This window comes from Gavia stellata, chromosome 4 (assembly GCF_030936135.1).
Source record: "Gavia stellata isolate bGavSte3 chromosome 4, bGavSte3.hap2, whole genome shotgun sequence".
Classification (NCBI taxonomy): Eukaryota; Metazoa; Chordata; class Aves; order Gaviiformes; family Gaviidae; genus Gavia; species Gavia stellata.
Window position 1 is genome coordinate 39,713,274 of NC_082597.1, and position 20,470 is coordinate 39,733,743.

Sequence of the window (20,470 nt, forward strand, 5' to 3'; positions counted from 1 at the left end):
TGCACAAAGTGCATGCTGTTATTGCTGTCCCGGCACCATAGTCAGTCAGTGGTATTTCCCAAGAGCATCCACCACTGTACTTTAACAGAAAAATGTCCTATATTTCAACATGTAACTAATATAATCCCTTGTTGTTAATTCCTAGAATACAAAGCTAGAAAGCCAATGGTATGACAGGTCATTGCTTGCGCTGAAAGGCTCATGTCTTTATTCCACTGTTCTTCATATCAAATGTAAGTATAAAGAAATTGCCTTGTGTTCTCATTGAAGATAAGCCTTTGCATCTGTCTGACATAATTTGCTTAAAAATAGTGTATTGTTATCAGAAGCTGCTGTCGCTGAGATTTGCTGAATGCTTTGGCAGGTTCCCAAAATGATGGCATCCTTCCTTTTTTTTAATGAAGTAGAGCGCACTAATGAGTAACTTGCACATCACAATTTAATATTGCTTTTCTTTGGCTTTTGCCACAAGTCGCCAGTGCTGATGCATTGTGTTGCAAAGCTATGGAAGAAACTGGAAGAGAAAGCCAGCCACGCTCCAGGTCTCTGAGGCATCAGAAAGGACAAGTCACGCACAGTTTGTGGGCAGGGAGAGGTGAAGTGGGGTTGTAAGGAACTGCTGGAGTATGGGCTAGAACGTAGCTCTGATCCCAACAGAAGCAGGTCACAAGCTGGATTCATTCATAGCTTCGTGCTTTCCTTCCTCCATGATGCTGGGCAGTGATTTGCAAGTTTAAAGAAGATATGATGCTCTTCTGTCTCCTCAACCCTCACCAGCCACTAACAACTCACCCGGATGAAGATCAACAGCCCACTAGCAGCAGTGGTAGCCCTTCTATGAGTTCAGGAGTGGGGATTGTCAGGCTGCCTCCTACTGCTCTAGCTACTGCCTGTGCAAGGACCCCAGAGAGTTTCTGAGTGGTCCCTGAAGGAATAAAAATGAAGGTGCGCTGACCATAGCCTGTTCAGAGAGCACATGCTGTTGGACCCTGGACTCAGGAGTTCACCTATCAGAGACCAACCACCACCCCTGGGCTGCAGAAGCCCACAATGCAGAGGAGGAACTGGCTCAGGTTCTTTGGTGTCAGCACACCGATGTATTCAATGCCCCTGCCATACTAGCACTATATGAGATCTGAAATTTTCCACCCCTGTGGAAGTACAAACGTACAGATTGGGAATATTTTCATCACCTAGGTAGTTTCTTCTGATAAATCTTTAAAAATGTGCAAAAATGACAACTCCATCTTCATTCTGTACTAGATGAAAGATATTTTGGAAACCACGACCAGCATTTGAGTAACAACTTCCCATAAATCTCTCTCAAACCATTTTGCAATCCTAGTCAAAGGCAATCCATTTATTCCGTTTTTCTGCATTGTGTGATGTCATGTAGAGCATGTGACATCTGAAGGTCATGCATGAGTCATAGACCAAAGTTTTGACATTAATTGGAGTATGTTTATTAGATATCAGTTATTATCTTAAATTAATAATAATGATAAGCAGTATATAATTAATTTTCTTATTTTTATGTAGAACGGCTTGTGTATACTGTTATACAGCTATAACAAGTATAGCTTAGGGGAGGGATTTTCAAAAGTGGTCCTCATTGCTTTGAGTTGTAATCCCATGGGGTGGCACAAGGCATGGCTACATTGTGCCCATGGCACATGGGACATTGTGTCTGCTCCCCCTGGTAGCAGATTTCAAGTTACGCTCATGCAATGTGTCCGGGGGCTGCCTGGGAAGCTGCTGGCAGGCAGGACGAGAAGTACATCATGCTGTAACTGCTCCGGAGGCTGCTCTTGTACTGCAGGACAGGCATAGCTGCTATGCCAGGCCAACTGTGAAAGCTCTTGAAAATCCCTCTTTATGCCACTGTGTTACAGAGGCTTTCCTTCAGTGGGACGGAGTTACTGCCAGGCCCGGTGTATGTCCAGCTCTCAGGCCTTTGGCTGAGGATCTGTTCTTAGCACCGAAGCGGCGTGTTGTCTGTCGCTTCCTCATTCTTCATACGATGGTTTGTATGTAGGCCTGAATCCAGGGGAGGAGAATATCCAGCTCGTGGATGGCCTTGTAGATTCCCTTCTCTCCAAGCTGTCAAGAAGATAAAGATGTTAGAAAAGAAACCACCCACGGCTCTTGACCGGTGCAGCTGGGAGCCAGCGCCTCCTGCTCTTACCTTAAGAAACGTTTTCTTTAACTTTTTGACTGCAGAAGTTAACCTTGTGGATGGAGCACATGGAAGCTGAAGGGATGAGAAGAAACCAAAAGATCTTGTTGCAGCAAAGATGCTGATGTAAAGACATGGTGATGAGGAAGAGTCCAACCCACAGCATGGCACCATAGCACTACTGGCAAAATGTGTGAACTCGGCAGCATTTCAGCATCTCCTGCTACTACAAATGTGTTATTTTCCTTGTGTGCTTCCTGGTAAGTTGACTTCACAGCACAAAAAAACTGTAATATGAGTACCACTAAGTCTTCTTATTAAACACTTTCTATTTATCTCGGGGATCTTTACATGAGTTGCAGTTACAGCTTTTGTACAGTGCATCCTAGCTCTAAGATTAACATTGAACCTTCAGAGAAGGTGAGGCTAAGGGCCAAAGACCTTTGCAAAGTACAGAGGACAATTTCAGACATTTCTGCAAACCCTTCAAATATGTTTACAAAGTTAATTTATGCTTCCCCCTATTTTCCTGCCCATTCCTCCACTGTCTGGCTAATTACAAGCTAATCCTGCACCCTTTTGTCCAGCTAAGTTTTCCATTAAGATCACTAGGGATTTTGCCAGCAAGACTCTACCCAGCTCCCAGGCATCCCACCCAAATCAACGTCCTAATTGCAAGTTCTGGCGTCCCTCTACCCCCCTGCTGTGACATCAGAGACACAGGACTCTGTTATGACTGCAAGGTTGGAGCTGGAAGCTGGTTTCAGGAAGGAAGGAGTGGATCCGACCGGACCCGGAGGCTGCGCCCTGCGTTTAACCCAGCCAGCGGGGGCACCGCGGGTCGGCGCTCCGTCCCCGAGGGCCGCCGGCAGCGGCAGCAGCGGGGGAGCCGGCGGCGGGCGGTGCCGGGCGCAGCCGGCAGGGGGAGCCCCGCGCCCGCCCCGCCCCCGGCGCGCCCCGGCGGGCTCGGCCCCGTCCTCGCCGCCCAGCGCTGCCCGAGCGGGGCTGCCGGCCGGAGCTGGCCCGGCCGGGCGCTTCGGAGCTGCCTGGCTGAGCTTCTCAGCAACATGGCTGGCCGACTCCGCAGCTCTCCGCGCTTTCCAGGCGGAGAATCAGTCTTTCAGGGGAAAAAATGGAAAAATCTGATGTTTTCCCATCTACGAACAAGGACCACGTGTTTGAAAAGGCAAGAGGCAAAGGTCCTCAGCTCATGTGAAACGAGGTGACCCTGCTGAAATGGATGGTTCGTCCTTCTTTCTACCTGACAGGGAAGTTTTAAAGTGGAGCAACAAACATTTTCTCTTTCGAGTCACCTTTTGTGCTTCTTAAAGTCACCTCGCAGGATGAAAGTGCAAATAAAAGCAACTCGAATTTGTAAACCTGTAAAAATCTTCTAACTAGGGCAGTTCTTTCTGACTTGGGCCTTTTTTCTTCTTTTTTTTTTTAAGGTCACCTTGTACAGTGCAGGTTTCCACAGAAACCGTTCGGTGGCAGAGCTGACCTTAAATGACTATACTGGCTTGAGTGGTAATACACATTACAAACTCTGTTCTTCCCGCAAAAAGAGCAAGTAAACAAATGAGCAAGCGAGTAAGCTTGCTCATTGCGAGCGACGCTGGAATCTCTGCTGCAAGTCTACAAGCTCTGCCTGCCAATGACAGAGCCAATGATTACAGTTCCTGCACTGAGTATATTGCCTCTCTGCACTCCACTCAAACGCAAGGAAAAGCTTCCATAGTCTGCTACTGATGTAGGAACACAAGTGTGTCCTCAGAAGCAACTTCATACGGTTCTCGGCACTGTTGCCAACCCAGTAGGACACATGAAGAAGTAAACAAGCTTTTGCTGAGGCCAGTGGTGCTGCAGGTGGATGCTCCCAGTATCCAAGGGAAAATATCTCTTCCCTTTACCATGCAGTCATACTCTGAATGAAAGAGCCTGACTTCACTGCAGAAAAGGGATTTAGAGATTTTAGATCCAACCCACCTGTTTTTGAAAAACAGGACTCAGGCTCCTAAATCAGTGGAAAATATTAATGCTTCCTTGTTTGGACAAAACCAAGAACTAGCAGGGTGAGAATTGTAATAGTAATATAGTGCAAAGTCTTTGGAAGTGGTTTGGAACAAATATTGTTAGGATTATTAAATAGGATGCATGCCTCTAGCTGGCTGCAGTAGAGCCTGAGTTTATGAAGGAATATAGGGTGGGTTTGTATATAAAGGTATCACTGTTTCCCTTGATTGTACGAACAACTTTATCCTTGAAAGGTAACAAATTCATTAGATAAGTATGTTGCCATGGTGGAAATCGCTTCTGATATACATCTTATAACTCAACTAGATAATAAAAATTGAAGAGCTTATGTAGCTGAATGAATGAGTTTGCTGATTTACTGAGGAATACTGTGATGGAGAAATCCCCAACTTGGTATTAGCAAAGGATCCATTACTTTCATTCTGTTCACAGTTTCTATTATTCTTTCACATGGTTTTGTATTGTTGGCTTTTAATTAATACAAATACTTTAAAAGATGTTAGTGTCCAAAAATGAGATGTTTCCTAGAAAATCATGACAAGCCGTCATTTCTCATTTCTGCTACCAGAGGAAGTATTTTCTCTCCTACCAGTATTTTTTAAGATCCAAAAATGTAAATTTTTATGTTTAGACTGTGTTGGGTAAAACACTGACACTAATTATGAAAAAGAATTCAGGAGCTTTGAGAAATCTGCAGCATTTTGTCTCCATACAGCAGAGAAGCAAATGTGTTATTAAGTTATATAGCAAGCACCAGTCACTGATGGTATTTCAGAATAGCTGATATTCTGAACTCAGTCACAGTTGACAGTTTGAACTCCTCAGTGTGTACTGGCACTTGTATAGGGTATAATTTCTTTTCCAGACAAGAATGAAGTCTGTGTAAAGTATATTATAGCATACAATACCTGGAATTTTGACAGACACAGATAACCACAGCAGTTTGTTGAATGCTGTGAATAATAACTGTAAATTGCAGCTATTTAGCATGGTTATAAATGCAGAACCTGAAAGCTGGTGGAGTTTTCTCCCATTGAGATTTGAATCTTCTTACATTATACAAATATTCCAGCTGAGTTCTGAGCTATAGCACTGCAAAGAAATCTCTGAAGCTGCTTATTTTTGCTTTGCAGATATTTGTGTGCATGTAGAACCAATGTTCTGCAATGCATGCTACCAAACAATTCGGATTAGACAAAGTTTTAATTCATTAGCATTTCCTTTTCTTCCCATCTTGCTCTCGCTTTTTAAAATTACTGTAGACATGTGCCTGGATATCCGTGGCTATATTTCACCCTAAGTCACACTCCACTTTTTGGGACCTTGTGACTTGTAAGGACTGCGGGTTTAGGGGAGGAAAAAAAAAGCCATAGGACATAAAGTTTTAAGGCACACCCTGTTGTTATTCTTTTACCCTTAAAAATAAGACGAGAAGAGAAATGACCCACAAGTGACAGTGTCGACTTAGCATCGTAGCGTGTTAGTACACATATTTGTATGGGGAAAAGTGTGCTTTAAGAGCTGTCCTGTTGTTATTTACAGGGTGGGATGATGACATGGAATTGGTAAAAGTGCCTCTTCCCTGGGACACCCGGATCACCTCTAGGGACATTTTGCCCGTGGGCAGCATCACTCCCTGACAACCTGCTCCGACTGCAGGCATAGCCGACACATGGAAACTGCTCCAATGTGCTTCGGAATTGCAGTCCCTGCTTACTCATGAGACACCACCAGCTCTTTCAAAATTCAGTATGGAGGAGCAGAGATGACATGTGAGTAAAGATTACACATGTCCAGTGGATACGCTGTTGAAGAGGGAAAGCAAAACTACAGTTACACCGTGCAGAAACCTGAGGAGCCACATTTCTCCCTGCGATTACCCTGTCTCTTTGCAGCTTTGGTGCTGAGAGGGCAGCACAAGGTGACATCAGCAGCAGGGAAGTGGCTTGTCTCCATGGTATCTCCACCACCTTGCCCGCTCCCCGCAAGCTCACTCTGGGAGGAAATAGACCGTGTTAAACTTCCCCAGCCCCAGCGGGGAAGCCCTCGGGAAGCCGGGTCCTCTGTAATGTGGGGCACACCGTGACTCTGAATCATCCTCTCTATCTGCAGAAAAACTGTGATGGAGCCCTTCCCTAACCTTTCAGCTGGACAAAGTTAGTTTGGCTCTCAGGAATGTACTCACACAGGCATTCATGTTCGCTTGCAGGACCTGGAAGGCACTGATAACGTACAACTTGTCACTTCCTACTCCGAGATGACTGAAAACATTTTTCACGTAGAAGGAGAGGAGCTGATCTCGAACACTGCAGTTTGTCTGAAAACAAAGCAGGTAAAGAGTCACCAAATGAAAATCTCGCAAGTGAACTTTGGCCTAAAACTTCAGCCTTGTAAAAATATGTGTGTTTAGAAAATGTACAGTCAATAAAAACATCTTCATGAATTTCAGTATCCCATTGGATTTCTTCCTTTTTTTTAAACAGCTCAATGTACCCCTGTGGTTTCTGAAGGAAAGGCAGGAGGATGCTGTGCTGGCAGCCAAAGGAGTATTGGTAAGACCAACCATGAACAGAAGTGACAGCAACAAATCTATTTAACACACAAAGAACAAATGGAAGATAAATTGGGAAGTTAATCAGACCGTCTTGGCCAAATTGGAGGAGTCATTGTGGGTGTCGTTGTTCCATTCCTCCACGTCAGTGTCCCATACTATTTGAGATGCTGTAGGGTATCCTGCCCATTCCCAACTGCTGCTCCAGAAGAGACCAGTCGTCCTGTACGCCCTGTGTCACATCTGCCTGGCCTGTGGGATCTCTTGGATACCCAAAGGTATTTCAAATGGCTGTATGCCCATTTTTAGGCAATGGAACCAAGTATCAGGTGTGAAATTCCCACCAGGAGGGTAATGCAGCTGCAGATTAAGCCACCCAAATGCAGGTGTCCGTGGGTAGGTCCCACAGGCAAGTGAGGAGCCTTCATTCCCAAGGTAATCAATGAGATCCAGGGGAGTTCAAAGGCCAGTAGGTCTCTACTTAAGGATAAACTGACTCAGTTGGCCCTGCTGACTAGATCTCTGCATTAAGGAAGCTAAAATACCTCACACACTTGTAGTCACTTACAAATAGGCACCCCAAATTTAGTGTCTCACTCCCATCCTGAGTCACACTGGGGAACTCTGATCTCCCTCTTGCAGTGCACCTGCAGAGGTCAAAGCCCAAAGCAGCTCCTTGGGTGTCCGGCTGCTCTGCAGCATCCCTGGGCTGTCCGCAGTACTGCATACCCTCAGGTGCTGGGACGGTGACAGTGGCCCGGGGCCCTCATGTGAATGGGCTGGTGCCTGAAAGCATTGCTGGGGAGGATCACACACAGCCAGGAGCTCACAGGAGGAGCAAGTGCTACCACAAACACACTCCTCCCCAAGATGGCAAACACCCTCACCCCAACTCCCCTGGCAGAGCACCACTGCAACAGCCTAGAGAGAAGTGCCTCCAGCCAGGGTTTCCAAATCCACCTCTGTCTCCCCGTATCACACTCAACTCTCCCCTCGTGTCCCAGGGGAATATTTGTTTCTATGGGGCAGAGACAACACTCTTCCTCTAAGCGGAGCAAGGACTTCATTAAATGTATGGCTTTCATAAATATAATGTCCTTCCCAATTAAACACAGGTGATTTTTGTGTTGGCTGTCATTCCTTTTGATCACGCATTCCTATCTCTACTGCCCAAAGGAAAATCAAAATAAGAAAATGGAAAACCACTAGTATAAGTCTTACCATAAACAGCATTTTTGTTGTCTTTTTAAGCAGTCTTGTGTTCTTGATGAGATCCTTCTGTAAAATATAATGTGCTAGTATTAATTAACCTAAGCAGAGGAAGAGAGACAGAGTTTTAAATCTGGTTTGTACAAAACTTAGTAGTAACAATAATCATCATCATCTTATTCAGATGTAGGAGGAGGACTCAGCAAATCTGTGTTCCAATGCCAGTCTAGCTACAAACTTCTTCCATGGCAAAGTCCTTGGCAAACTCATCCCATCTCTCTTCTTTTTCCACATCTTTACAAAAGGAGTAGCAGCATTACCCAGTCTCTCAGGACTGTAGAGATCATTCGGCTTATTAAGGTTTCCAGGTGCTCAGTAATGAAGCTGGTAAAGAAGCATCTATAAATAAAATAAACTTTTCAACTAGTGGGATCAACTTACAGGAACAGATGATTTTAAACTAGTTGCCTTGATATACAGGTTCTCTGTCACTTGGGAGAGGAGTCCTTTTCGGCAGGTATGCTTTCCTGTAGGTGACTTTTTGCCTTCCACAGTGAAAAGACAAAGCAGAACTAAAAAACGCCCAGATCTGAAAATAGAATATACTTTCATCTTCACTCCCAAATCTTCGTGACTCTACTGCCACAGCAGCATATATGATACAGCAAGACTGGTTAGATGACAGAGGTTAACCTAATTTTGTTAACCCTCAAAGCAGCTTCTGCACTGAGATGCTCACGTAGATAACCTATTGCTCATGTTCTGGCTGATCAGTATTGTTGCTGTGCTTTTTTATACATCTTGCTCCACTTTCAACAAATTCGACCACAATCATCTGTGACGTTTTTCTAAACGATATCTCCATATTTACTGGCAACAGGGTCAAGGTTTCCAAGAAAGAAGAACTTCCCTCTCATGTGAGAAGTCTTCTTTCATTTAAGTGGTGGTCAAGTGAGGAAAAAGTAGTTGAGCTGGTTAGTTTGGTTTCGTAACAAAGTATACCAAATGTGTGATTTTTTTTTTTTTTATTATTTTTCCACAAAACCTTATGGCAGCACTTTTCTGAAAGGTAATGGCCCGGAGAGAAAAAAATTGTTGCTAATTTACCCTAAGAAGCATTAGAAAATCAGTTATCTACAAGGAATTTGGACTGTACTGCCTTTAAAACTTCACTGTCCAGCCTTTGAGAAGTGTTTTGTTTCAGGGGTACACCAGCTAGTAGCAAAGGAGTTTGCTGACTATTTTAATGTCTGTAATTAGTCTTTTGCCAGGGCAAGAATCACCCCAGTAGAAGCAGGAGGCTGTTTAGTGTGAAAGGGAGGGCTCCAGGGAGGGCTCTGTTCAAGGACCAGGGCATGCCTCACTGTCAAGTTGCCTCATGAGCCCGCTAAGAGCCATGGGCACTGGGAGATAACGTGCAAGGTCCCAGCATACCCACCAGAGATGTGATAAAAGTAAAACCGTAGAGTCAGACAGTCACTCTTCTACAGTGTAGCTCAAACAGAGATTGGGCAGTCTATGTCTCTGGCCTGTTTCTGAGACAGCCAAATGCTGAGGGTTTCTCGGGTACCACTCCAGACATGCAAGGAACGTCACACCACAGATAGTCTTGGAAATGCTGAAGTGACACCAGCAATGTGAGGCTGTTAAGCCAAGGAAGGATGTAAGTCAAATGCTCCTAGGACTCCTAGGACTCGCTGAGGTGTATGCAAGAAGAGGAAGAAAGCAGTTTTTGGTCCAGCATAGCAATACTTCAGCCTACAGTGATACCATTTTTGCTGGAAGGAAAAGCAAGCTCTTGAAATGTTCACCCAGGAGAGAGTTTTTTACTCCTTTAATGTTTCCAGAGCAACACAGAAGGGCTTAAACAGATCAGATAAAATTATTTAAACTACAACCGATACCTCTCAAAGGGACCTTGAGTTGCCAGAGCCAGCGGCAGAGCTGTATGCCCCTCTATGGCACCACCAGCGCACCCATGCAGGGTCATGAGCTGGCTTTGGGAGGAAGAAGGGTGATGTGAGATGGATAATAAACTCACCCAGCCTTGATCCCACTGGCCCTTTACACAAAAAAACATGCATGCAGCCTCCAGGCTAAACTGGATTCAAATCTATCTTTCAAGGATCCCACCTGTAACCCCTCTGGCAAATGCGTTTTACCACAGGACCATCTACACATCTCAGTAGGTTCACCAGCACTGAAGTGCTGATGGGGTCCAGGGACAAAGAGGACCAACAAGGGGAGGAGAGCTTAGACTTTTGGAAAGCGGAGATGACGGAGACCTGAGGCCCTCTGTGCGTTTTAGTGTTTATTTGTACTGTGGGCTGTACTCAAACTCTCCAAATGCTGTCAGGCTTGCCAGTAGAGGTGCAACAAACCTCAGAGTACAAGGTGTGTGGACAGCAGATTAGCCACTTACTCCTAGTTTGTTCCTAGAACAGGATGTCGGGAGATAGCAAGAGTAGAATCAGAATGCAAAACTGCCTCAGGTTTCCCAAGGTGTGGGTCTCCCTGGTCAACAGTTTTCCTCTAAATGGAATAAATGGGTCATGTAGCCAGTCTGTAATGGCTTTTCACAAGAAAATCAATAATTTTCAACATCTCTGAAACGTCTGATGTTGCTGGAAAACCCTTGAGCTCACAAGTTTCATTTTGTCTGTTCTGTGAGCTCCTATCACCGTGCTTAGAGGGCTGTAGCAGTGACACTGTTGCGCTGGGCTCTAGAGACCTTCACACAAGAATCAGCAAACATCTTACTGAGTTGGCTAACTTTTCAACTGAGTGGTGTAAAAGGATGCAGGTGGATACAGATGCATGGTGACCGTATTTAAAAATAAATAAATAAATAAATAAATAAATAAATAAATAAATAAATAAAAAGGAAATAGGGCTTTCCTATCTTTCCTGTCATAGAAGGATGGTGGGTGCCATTTAATATCTGATCCTATAAAGTCGGTTACACTTTCATCTTTTTTGATATGCTGACTTAATTACTAGTCAGAGAATAGCCAATAGTCCTTAACTTTCTCATCTGTTACTTGTTCAGAACAAAGATGGTCTTTTCTTTTGGGGTCTCGTGTAGCCCTTTGTACACTGGATTTTAGTGCCATTTTGGCACTCAGACATAATGGTATAAATAATACAGAATACCAAAGAACTGGTATTATTGAGTATTTTGAAGTTATATGAAGCGGAGGGAGAAACAAATTCAGGGACTGCAGCCCTTTTAGCAATGAAGACAGAAAAGATCGGCAAAGCTTTGTATGGGCAGTGGAACTGATATATCCAGAGCCAGTCTGAGGGCAACAATAAAATACACCACCAAGCATGTTGACTTCCAGTCCTAGGCTGGGAACTACAGGAATTCAGAGAGCTTGCTCCAGAGGAAATGGGCTCTCTCCATACAGAAAATTTTAGATGTACGGTATCAATGAATACTTAAGGAACAATACAATACTGACAACACATGCAAAGTTCATGTGCTACATTAATACAAAATGTGTAAAGTTTATGATCATGAGAATGAAAGAGAAAGAAAATAACTAAGAAAAAAAGAATAAGAAAAACTAACAGATTAGCCAGCTTACTAGAGAAGAAAATCTTGCCTAATTTACCCTGGCTGGGGACTAAGTTTCAAAGAGCGCTGTGTGTGACCTGTGCTCCACATGAGTGCATGAGACCGCCAGCCGGGAGAAGATCCTGTCTTCACTGTCATATTGTGAACCATGGAATTGTCTCGATCTATATGAGTTCAGTATATATTAATAATATTAAATTATCTTGATCTATGTAGAATGAACAGATCCATTAGCCTATTTAAGGTAACAATCATACCTACTGGTTGTTTTGCAGCTTAATTGTCTTTCTGATCTCCACCCATAAAGAGCCTCATCTAGTTTCTTAATTCTGAATCTTCTCACCTTTCACATTTTCTGTTTATTTTATTTTCTGTTAGTATAACTAGAACTAAATTAGTCATGTGCTTCCTATAAATGTTACTCATATTTGCTTAGCTGCTGCTAATGTTATGCTGTCTCTTAAGACTATTCCCTACTATTTCTTTTGTTCCCTTATCCTGTTTAATTCACTTTGGTCTTCTAAAAAATAATAGGTCTACATGAAGAACTGCAGTATTTGTGCTGAGAAATGTGATTTGATGAGTAACAATGAAGTCTAGTGAGATTTTCCAAAAATTGAGGGTGACAATATTACTGTAGGACATAAAAAATTGAGATACCCTAGTGCCTCCGTTGAAGAGAGAAGTTTGGAGTGGAGCAGTTTCTAGCATCCAAAACTGATTCTGCAGTTTTCTGAACATGGTTGTAACGAACATAGGCACATAGGTAAGCACAAAACACCCACCAGTATTTAAACACTGTTTCTTGTAACCTTCTATTATTGTAATAGGAACCTTTGGAGCTGCTACAGATTTTGTACAATTACTGAACAATTATGAGCCAATTTTTCAGACATGGGTACCTAAATTACCCATGCAAACTCAGCACGTAGGCACCCAACGATTCACTGCCATCAGCTTTAATAGTGATAAAAGGCAGGGGAACAACATAATAGCATGAATAGATGGTACTAGCAGCTTCTGCTTAAATATTGTACATACACTGCTCTGGTTAGGAAAAAACCCTACATAACTGAAATTGGGACAGTGTCAAGAAGTCTAAAAGCATTGGATGCCTAGGATTGGATGTCAGTCTGGTACCTTTCTCATCCCTAACTACGAAATCACTACACTTGTTCCCATGACACACCCACACTACATGGTGCCTGTCCGGGTGCTCCTCAACTGCCTTTGTTGAGGAGCCACAAAGGTTGAAGTTGGAAGGGATGTCTGGAGGTCATGTTGTCCAACCCTCCTGCTCAAGCAGGGCCACCTATAGCCAGTTGCCCAGAGTTGTGTCCAGTCAGGTTTGTCTCCAGGAATATCTCCAAAGATGGGACTCTACAACCTCTCTGGGCAACCTATGCCAATGTTTGGTCACCCTCACAGTAAAAAACTCTTATAGTGTTCAGAAGGAATTTCTTGCATTTTAATTGGTGCCTATTGCCTGTTGTCCGTTCACTGGGCACCACTGAGAGGAGCCTGGCTCTCTTCTTTACTCCCCCTCAGGTATTATACACACTGAGAAGATCTCCCTGACCCTTCTCTTCTCCAGGCTGAACATTCCCAACTCTCACTGCCTCGCCTCAGATGAAAGATGCTCCAGTCCCTTAATTATCTCCGCAGCCCTCCACCACCAGGGCAACATATCCACCACACTCAGAAATTTTTCACTCTATGCCTTAGGCAAACTTCATAAAAATTTTAAGGCGTTAAGTAAAGCAGAAATCAGACTCAAACCTAGACAAAGAAGACAAACCAAACAAAAAAAAAAAAAAAAACCCAAACCCAATTACATTTCCTCTGGGCATTTGCATCTCTTTGCACTTTATGAGTAACATCTTTTAAGTAAGCCTCAAATGTGAATTGCTATAAAACATACTGTTAATCTGCTCTCGTCTTCAAGAAACAGCACAGACTAGTTCAAGTCGTGCATCTGCCTGTGCTACTGGCCTGGTTCTGCGTTTCAGTTTGGTGACAGATGGCCGACAATTGTCTGTCAAGCTAGTTTTACTTCAGCCATCTGATAGAAAGGTCTCAGCACACTCAGTCTTTTCAGAGACAGATTACAGAGCATATTCAGGGTCCAGTTTGAAATCACCAATGTACTAAAATTAAAATTTTGCCTTCGTGCACAGAAAAAAACCAACAGTCTAAGTTTTCAAAGCAGTAGTAATTTTTATGGCAAACGATTAGCTGCTTTGAAAGAATGCTCAGTACTCCCTGAATATCTCAAGATGCCTTTCAAATGTCTCCAGCTGTGTAATTAAAAATCAGTAATCACTTCATGGCTAGACAAGGAGCTGAATTTGTGATAAAACCTTTATGTATATAGCCTTTACTAGTCACATTCTTGTAGTCTTGTATTTCAGAAAAGAGACTGTGAAAGAAAGAGATATGAAAAAGTGTTTGAGCATGTTCACATCATACCCATCAACCAGTCAAGTGATCTCACTTAACGACAGTGATTCAGTCCCCAAACTCTTTAGAAAACATTCGTCTGCTACCACCAAACTCACACCAGGAAATCCCTGTACAGCAGTATTGTTGCAGAGTGTATAGATGTGCTCGGCAATAACAGACAGCTCAGCTTGCCCACATAGGCAGGCGGCTATTCCAAACTCTTCATTTTCTCTTGCGACATAGAAGAGTGTTCAAGAGCCTGTGACCCGCTTTCTCTTGTAATTTCATCATGGCTTTATAAAAAGCTTGTACGAAAATTATGAAAGGAAAAAGCAAACCGGATGGAAACCTGGGCCCGGTTCTGCGGTAGGAGGATGCCCACAGCTGCTTATACTGAAAATCTTCTCTCTCCTTCTACCTTTGTGCAGCACTTTTCAGTTTTCTCTCTCCCCCTGATTTTTTTTACCCTTCTTGCTTGCTTCTTTTTTCAAATTTAAAGCTGGCATGGCCATATTAAGGGCAGGCAGCAAAACAAACTACATCAAGAAAAATCATTATAGTTGATCTTTATTGGCAAGAATAGTCTTTCATTTAAAAAAGAAAAAAACTATGTAGGAAATGTTCGCTTGCAGTATATTTCCATAGCTAGACAGACGGCCGCAGAATGGCTGCGACCTTGAATCTCCAATGGTAGCACCAGAGAATAAAAGCAAGGGAAGCAACGCAATACGCAACAAGATGATGTTCCAGAGCATTTATCCATTGGAGGTGCCATTCTCCCTCTGGTGAACTTAAACCTATTGGTAATAAAGGTGCTTCCCTCAGCTATGATTCCCTTGGAAGTAGTCCTCAAGCCCTGAGAAGTCTGTGACCTTCAGTCACAGATTTCTGCCAGGGTGCCATCTCCCCAGCTTTCGTTCAACAACCTCTTCATCTCTCCAGACTTCTCCGCTTCCCACTCTGTATCTACCTTCTTTGTGAAGCAGTGCTTTCAATGAATCTCATCAGTAGGGGCAATTTTTGTGGAAAATTTACTTATTTAATTATCAGATATGATCACATCTGGCACTTTTTTGCTAGAGAAGATATAGGAGCCGAATAATACATTACTATAAGAGGTTCATTTTCCAAAGCACGTGAAATCCTGTGGCACAGGCCACATAAATGAGCACTAGAGAAGTAAAGTCTGGGTTTCTTGTTGACAGTATTTATAAAAAAGAGATTGTATTGTAAAGACTCCCAAAAGTTATAGAAAAATAAAATATCATCAAATATAACTAGCACTTAGAGAGAAAGAACAGATGCCACATGTCAAAATATGCATTGAGGTTTTCGCTTCAGACCAGGGAAATTTTGAGGCTTTTTTCCCCGATAGGGAAACTTTATGTTACCGTCTGAAAGATAGTATTGCTTATTGCAATTAAAATAATTAAATCTAATTCAGCAGATATTAACGATGATAGTGGTTAGATGTAGAAACCAAGGCGATAATAATGAAGTTCACATTTCCTACATTATTTGTAATTTATTTTAGGAACTTAGGAAAAAAAAAAATACTGGTTATATCTAACTTTGGATAGCTTGCTTGTCTGAAGTTTCACTCTTTAACCTATTTTTAGGCTTTACTCTTTACTCAGTCTGTAGCAAAATATGTAAAAACATGCATAATGTTTTAAATTATGAAAGAGATGTTTTAACAAACACCTTCTTTAAGAGCTTCTTAAACAAACCAGAAATACTCCATCTCTTAATATTTGTATATTTAGTAAAGTTTTTAGGGAATCCTTATGTGCAAAATTACAATTAGAGACCTGAGCATTGACTTTACAAACTCCCATACATCCAATTAATTTTGTAACTGTGACAGAATTTTAAAGCATCTAATATGCTTGTAGGAGTGAAGTGAAACTAATTAGAAAGTTGTTGATGTTCTCCGTATGAAAATAGCTACTTTTCACTTTTTAGAACATAGACCCATAGTTTCCAGTGAACAACCGATGAAAACTTTTTCTTTTTACAATTTAATATCAGTACTGGGCTTTCCAATTTTTGAGTTTCCAGGAGAAAATCAACACTTATGTAGAAAAGGAGCAAAAACATTAATTTCTTCACAAAACCCATTTTCTACCAGCAGGAAAAAAAAAAAAATCCAATGGAAAAATGCTTCCAATCTTAATCAAAGCTTCAGGGCTACCATTTGCTACCAAAAAAAGGAAAAAAAAGTCCTTTGCCTTAATTCTTCTGATTATTTGTATACGTTACATCAGCAGAAAGAGGTAATGTATATCCCTCTTTATTTCACTCTGTGGGAAAATCACATGGCAGCCTTGATTTTAATGACTTTTCACCCATCTCTAATAAAAACTTTCAGTACTTGTACCTATTTGGGAAGAAGCTTTTATCAGTCTCACTGCAAACTTTAGTGAATTTTGACCCAATACCAGACACCAAATAAGCTCTTCAGGGGCTGTAAACTCACACACACAGAATCACACACAGAATCATTTAGGTTGGAAAAGACCTGTAAGATCATCAAGTCCAACCATCAACCCAACACCACCAGGCCCACTAAACCATGTCCAACAATGCCACGTCCACACGTTCTTTGAACACCTCCAGTGATGGTGACTCCACCACCTCCCTGGGCAGCCTGTTCCAGTGTTTCACCACTCTCTCAGTGAAGAATTTTTTCCTAACATCCAGCCTGAACCTCCCCTGGCACAACTCGAGGTCATTTTCTCTTGTCCTGTCGCTAGTCACTTGGGAGAAGAGACCAACACCCACCTCTCGGCAACCCCCTTTCAGGTAGTTGTAGAGAGCGATGAGGTCTCCCCTCAGCCTCCTCTTCTCCAGACTGAACAACCCCAGTTCCCTCAACCGCTCCTCATAAGACTTGTGCTCCAGACCCTTTACCAGCTTCGTTGCCATTCTCTGGACACGCTCCAGCACCTCAATGTCCTTCTTGTGGGACAAAACTGAACACAGGATTCGAGGTGCGGCCTCACCAGTGCCGAGTACAGGGGCACGATCACCTCCCTGGTCCTGCTGGCCACACTATTTCTGATACAGGCCAGGATGCCGTTGGCCTTCTTGGCCACCTGGGCACACTGCTGGCTCATATTCAGCCGGCTGTCAATCAACACCCCCAGGTCCTTTTCCGCCGGGCAGCTTCTTTCCAGCCACTTGTCCCCAAGCCTGTAGCGCTGCATGGGGTTGTTGTGACCGAAGTCCAGGACTTGGCATTTGCCTTGTTGAACCTCATACAATTGGCCTCGGCCCATCGATCCAGCCTGTCCAGATCCCTCTGCAGAGCCTTCCGACCCTCCAGCAGATCAACACTCCCGCCCAACTTGGTGTCATCTGCAAACTTGCTGAGGGAGCACTGAATCACCTCATACAAATGTTTATTCACATTTCCAGGTTTAGATTAGACTATTTGAAAGCAAATTTTTCCACATGAGAATTCCTTTCCATAGGACGGAGCATTTTTCTAGCAGATTTCCCTTCATTCAGCTTAGCAGTTCCATAAATATCAGAAGATTTGTTGCTTTGATATTCAGCCAACCTGTTTCAAAACTTGCAGGCAAGCCCTGAAAAGCATCCCAGGTCTGAAATGTTTGCCCAAACCTCTGAACATACTGAGGTTTATTTTTACTAATCTGTCACTTCTGAAAAACAAACGTTTTATTTATCATGTGTTCCTGTAACCGCACAGCAACGAACAGGAGATAATTTATCAATCTGCAACCTCTCTCTTATCTCGGTTCTGATAATGAGGTTACAGCACCAACCTAACTCTCCCAGCCAAAACTTCATACTGCAGCTCTAAGAAATTCTCTGTTTTACTTTTCAGAAGTGTAGAAAAGTTGACTTGCTCCTTTCTTCCTATTTTCAGAGAAACCTCACAAGTTCGTCTCACCTAAAACACATTCTTTACTATTTATTCATTTCCAGTGTCACTGGGTTACCAACGTAAACTGAAGTTCATAACTGCAAGTACTGTAAAGAGTACCAATGGACAACAGTTAAGAAATCAAAAACAAAACCTAAATTTCCATTCTTACGACCAAAAGGCTTCCAAAGTAAAATGGCATAAACAAAGATTTTTGTTTCTGGTTCTTTCTCTTGCCAGTAGCTTGACCCATGAGCAACATAACACCCTGAAGTCCACACCTGGGATTTGTGTCGCCCGACCATAGCCCACTGGAGGTTGGATGTCTGAGTCTGTGCTCATCACCCGGGGCTCACGGAGGGGACCAGGCCCTCAGAGGACACCTCCCATCATCTACCTAACATCCTTGCTGCTGACAGAGCTAGAGGCAGGCTCTGTGGAGACCTGTGGGAAGCACCTCAGAATTTGCTAGCTAGTTTTCTGGCACCAAAGCTAGGGCAGATGACTCATACGAGGCTATTATCAAAATGAAGAAAATTTGTGGTGTTTTACCAATTTGCAGGATCAGAATCTTGGTCACTGATTTGTTTTGTGTTCCCAGTCACTGCCCTAAAGTCCTTGTCATGTAACAACTGAATCATTGACAGATTAAAAATGAGAGCACGATGCCAAGGTTCAGCAGCTCCCTGATGTGGAGGCTTCAACCTCACATGTCGAGTTAAACCAGACATTTCATGTGCAAGTAACTGTCCGGCATTTTCTGTGTCCTGTCAAACCAAGATGCTTTTCTAAACTTAATGAAACCTCTGTTACATGCAGCAGCAGCAATGATCACTGTGTTGAAGTTGACAAGTTAATGCCTGCAAAATAATCATATTGTTTGCCAAATGCTGTGCTTGACAAACGAGTATTCTCCATTTTTGAGTTACCAGAGTAAAAATGAGCATCAGAGTTGATAAACCCTAAATCTAGGATCATCTACCTAAAATCTCTGGAACAAGCCTTTCATCAGAGCAGTCCAATTCATCACTTCCATCTTAACATCTGTAATGAATTCTTTCATCTTTTCTTTGTAATATAATTAACTTGATACATGCACAAACTACAAGCCTAATCTTACACACTTTGAAGTCAATAGGAGTTTTCTTTCTATCTTCTGTGGAGCAGAGCCAGATACATGATGAGCTAATCCATTGGGGAGCCCTTAGATGCCAAGGCCTAATGCGAAAGACAAATCAGAAAGTCAATCTTCATGATTACGTAGCTTTTAGACTTTACCACAGATACATGATTGCCCTTTTAGAGTTTAATGAACATCATCATCACTCCTTAAATGTGCTGTAGGAGTTGGAAGCGACCCTCTTTGAAGAAATTATAGGACAAAATAAATTTTAAATCAGTGCAATCTTGCAGCTTTTTGGAAAACCATATCATTTTGCATTCAGTCATTAGAAACTAGGGCTACATTTTCCATTGAGGAACCATACTGTTTCTTGCAGAAACAACGACACCACAGTTCCAAGTCAGCTAGTCGAAGACACATTTTTCAGTCTGTTTTTTCAAACTATTTCAATTCATGTTGCCCTGAGCAAAACAGAAAATGTTTTTAGTTTAGAAGATTTGCTCTTCCTCTTTATTCAGTCCTAGAGAAGAAAAACGGCCTGATCTTGGCAATATTTAATGCTGTGCCTTAATCCTTCGTACTCAAAAAATGTTTACATTTCGGTATCATGAGTTAATTTGCTGAAGATAAATGGACAGTTCTTCTCAAAATAATTTTTTTTAAATTTCTCCTTAGAGGAAGAACATCTTCTTTTCTAAACCAGTCATCAGTGAATTCCAGATTAAAATATAGCAATTGATATCTCTGAACTCAGCCAGGGATTTGGAATTTGAAGGTTAAACAGGGAGAGTGATTTCCTGGACTTCAGAAGAAATCTTTTCACTTACATAGTTGTTTAACACTTTTGCTAGTGGTGAAATTCATACAGTTCATCTGATAAGGTCTGAAGCTGTGTGTTAACCAAGAAAAAGTTGTTACAAATGGATATGTGTTAAGAAGCATGTGTAGCCCCAGAAATGCCACCAGCCTTAGCATACTTTTTATTTTGTAATATACCTCACCCAAATAAGGCTTCCTAACAAAGTCTTTAACAGCATAGAATCCTGGTCTGGATCCCCTGAGAGGTTGCATTACTTTTCATCCTAAATATGTAATTTCATGTAACATGTCATTGCGTAGTGGACTGCCAAAAATACTCTGGGCCCCTCAGAACTGCATTGTAGGTTTTCTTCTTTCCATGGTCATTGCCTTCTTCCTGGCAGCATCATTCGTAAGCCTGAGATTGACTGTAATATCTCTGACAATCCTGCTTCACATTAGCAGGCCAGTTCTGCTCCAGATTACATCAATTTTACAAACATCCATTGGGTACTGATGACGCCTGTGACTGAAAAGGTTATCAGGCATTTACCCTTGTTTAATGCAGTCCATACCTTCTTCAAAGCAGCTAATTGTTTAGCTAATTGTGCTTTAAAGCACAGGCTGACATAATTGCATGCTGCTGGTTTACCATCAGGATAGCT

The 20,470-nt window shown here is 42.5% G+C and overlaps 1 protein-coding gene across 1 annotated transcript; it reads right to left on the reverse strand.

The window, feature by feature from the left end:
- Positions 1 to 2,013: 2,013 nt before the first annotated feature.
- Positions 2,014 to 8,582, reverse strand: IL26 (interleukin 26). The gene is made up of 5 exons (XM_059816113.1): positions 8,412 to 8,582; positions 7,983 to 8,039; positions 6,396 to 6,527; positions 2,186 to 2,251; positions 2,014 to 2,100 (listed from the first exon to the last, which is right to left on the reverse strand). Exons 1-5 carry the CDS (start codon positions 8,580 to 8,582, stop codon positions 2,014 to 2,016), a joined length of 513 nt encoding a protein of 170 aa, XP_059672096.1.
- Between the last annotated feature and the right edge of the window lie 11,888 nt (positions 8,583 to 20,470).

Excerpts from the sequence above, each read along its gene's own strand:
- IL26 (XM_059816113.1), bottom strand. The coding sequence starts at position 8,582 with ATGAAAGTATATTCTATTTTCAGATCTGGGCGTTTTTTAGTTCTGCTT. Across the intron at positions 8,040-8,411 it reads GTTTAAAATCATCTGTTCCT|AAGGATCTCATCAAGAACAC; the intron begins GTAAGTTGATCC and ends TATATTTTACAG. Across the intron at positions 6,528-7,982 it reads CAACAAAAATGCTGTTTATG|ACAAACTGCAGTGTTCGAGA; the intron begins GTAAGACTTATA and ends CTTTGTTTTCAG.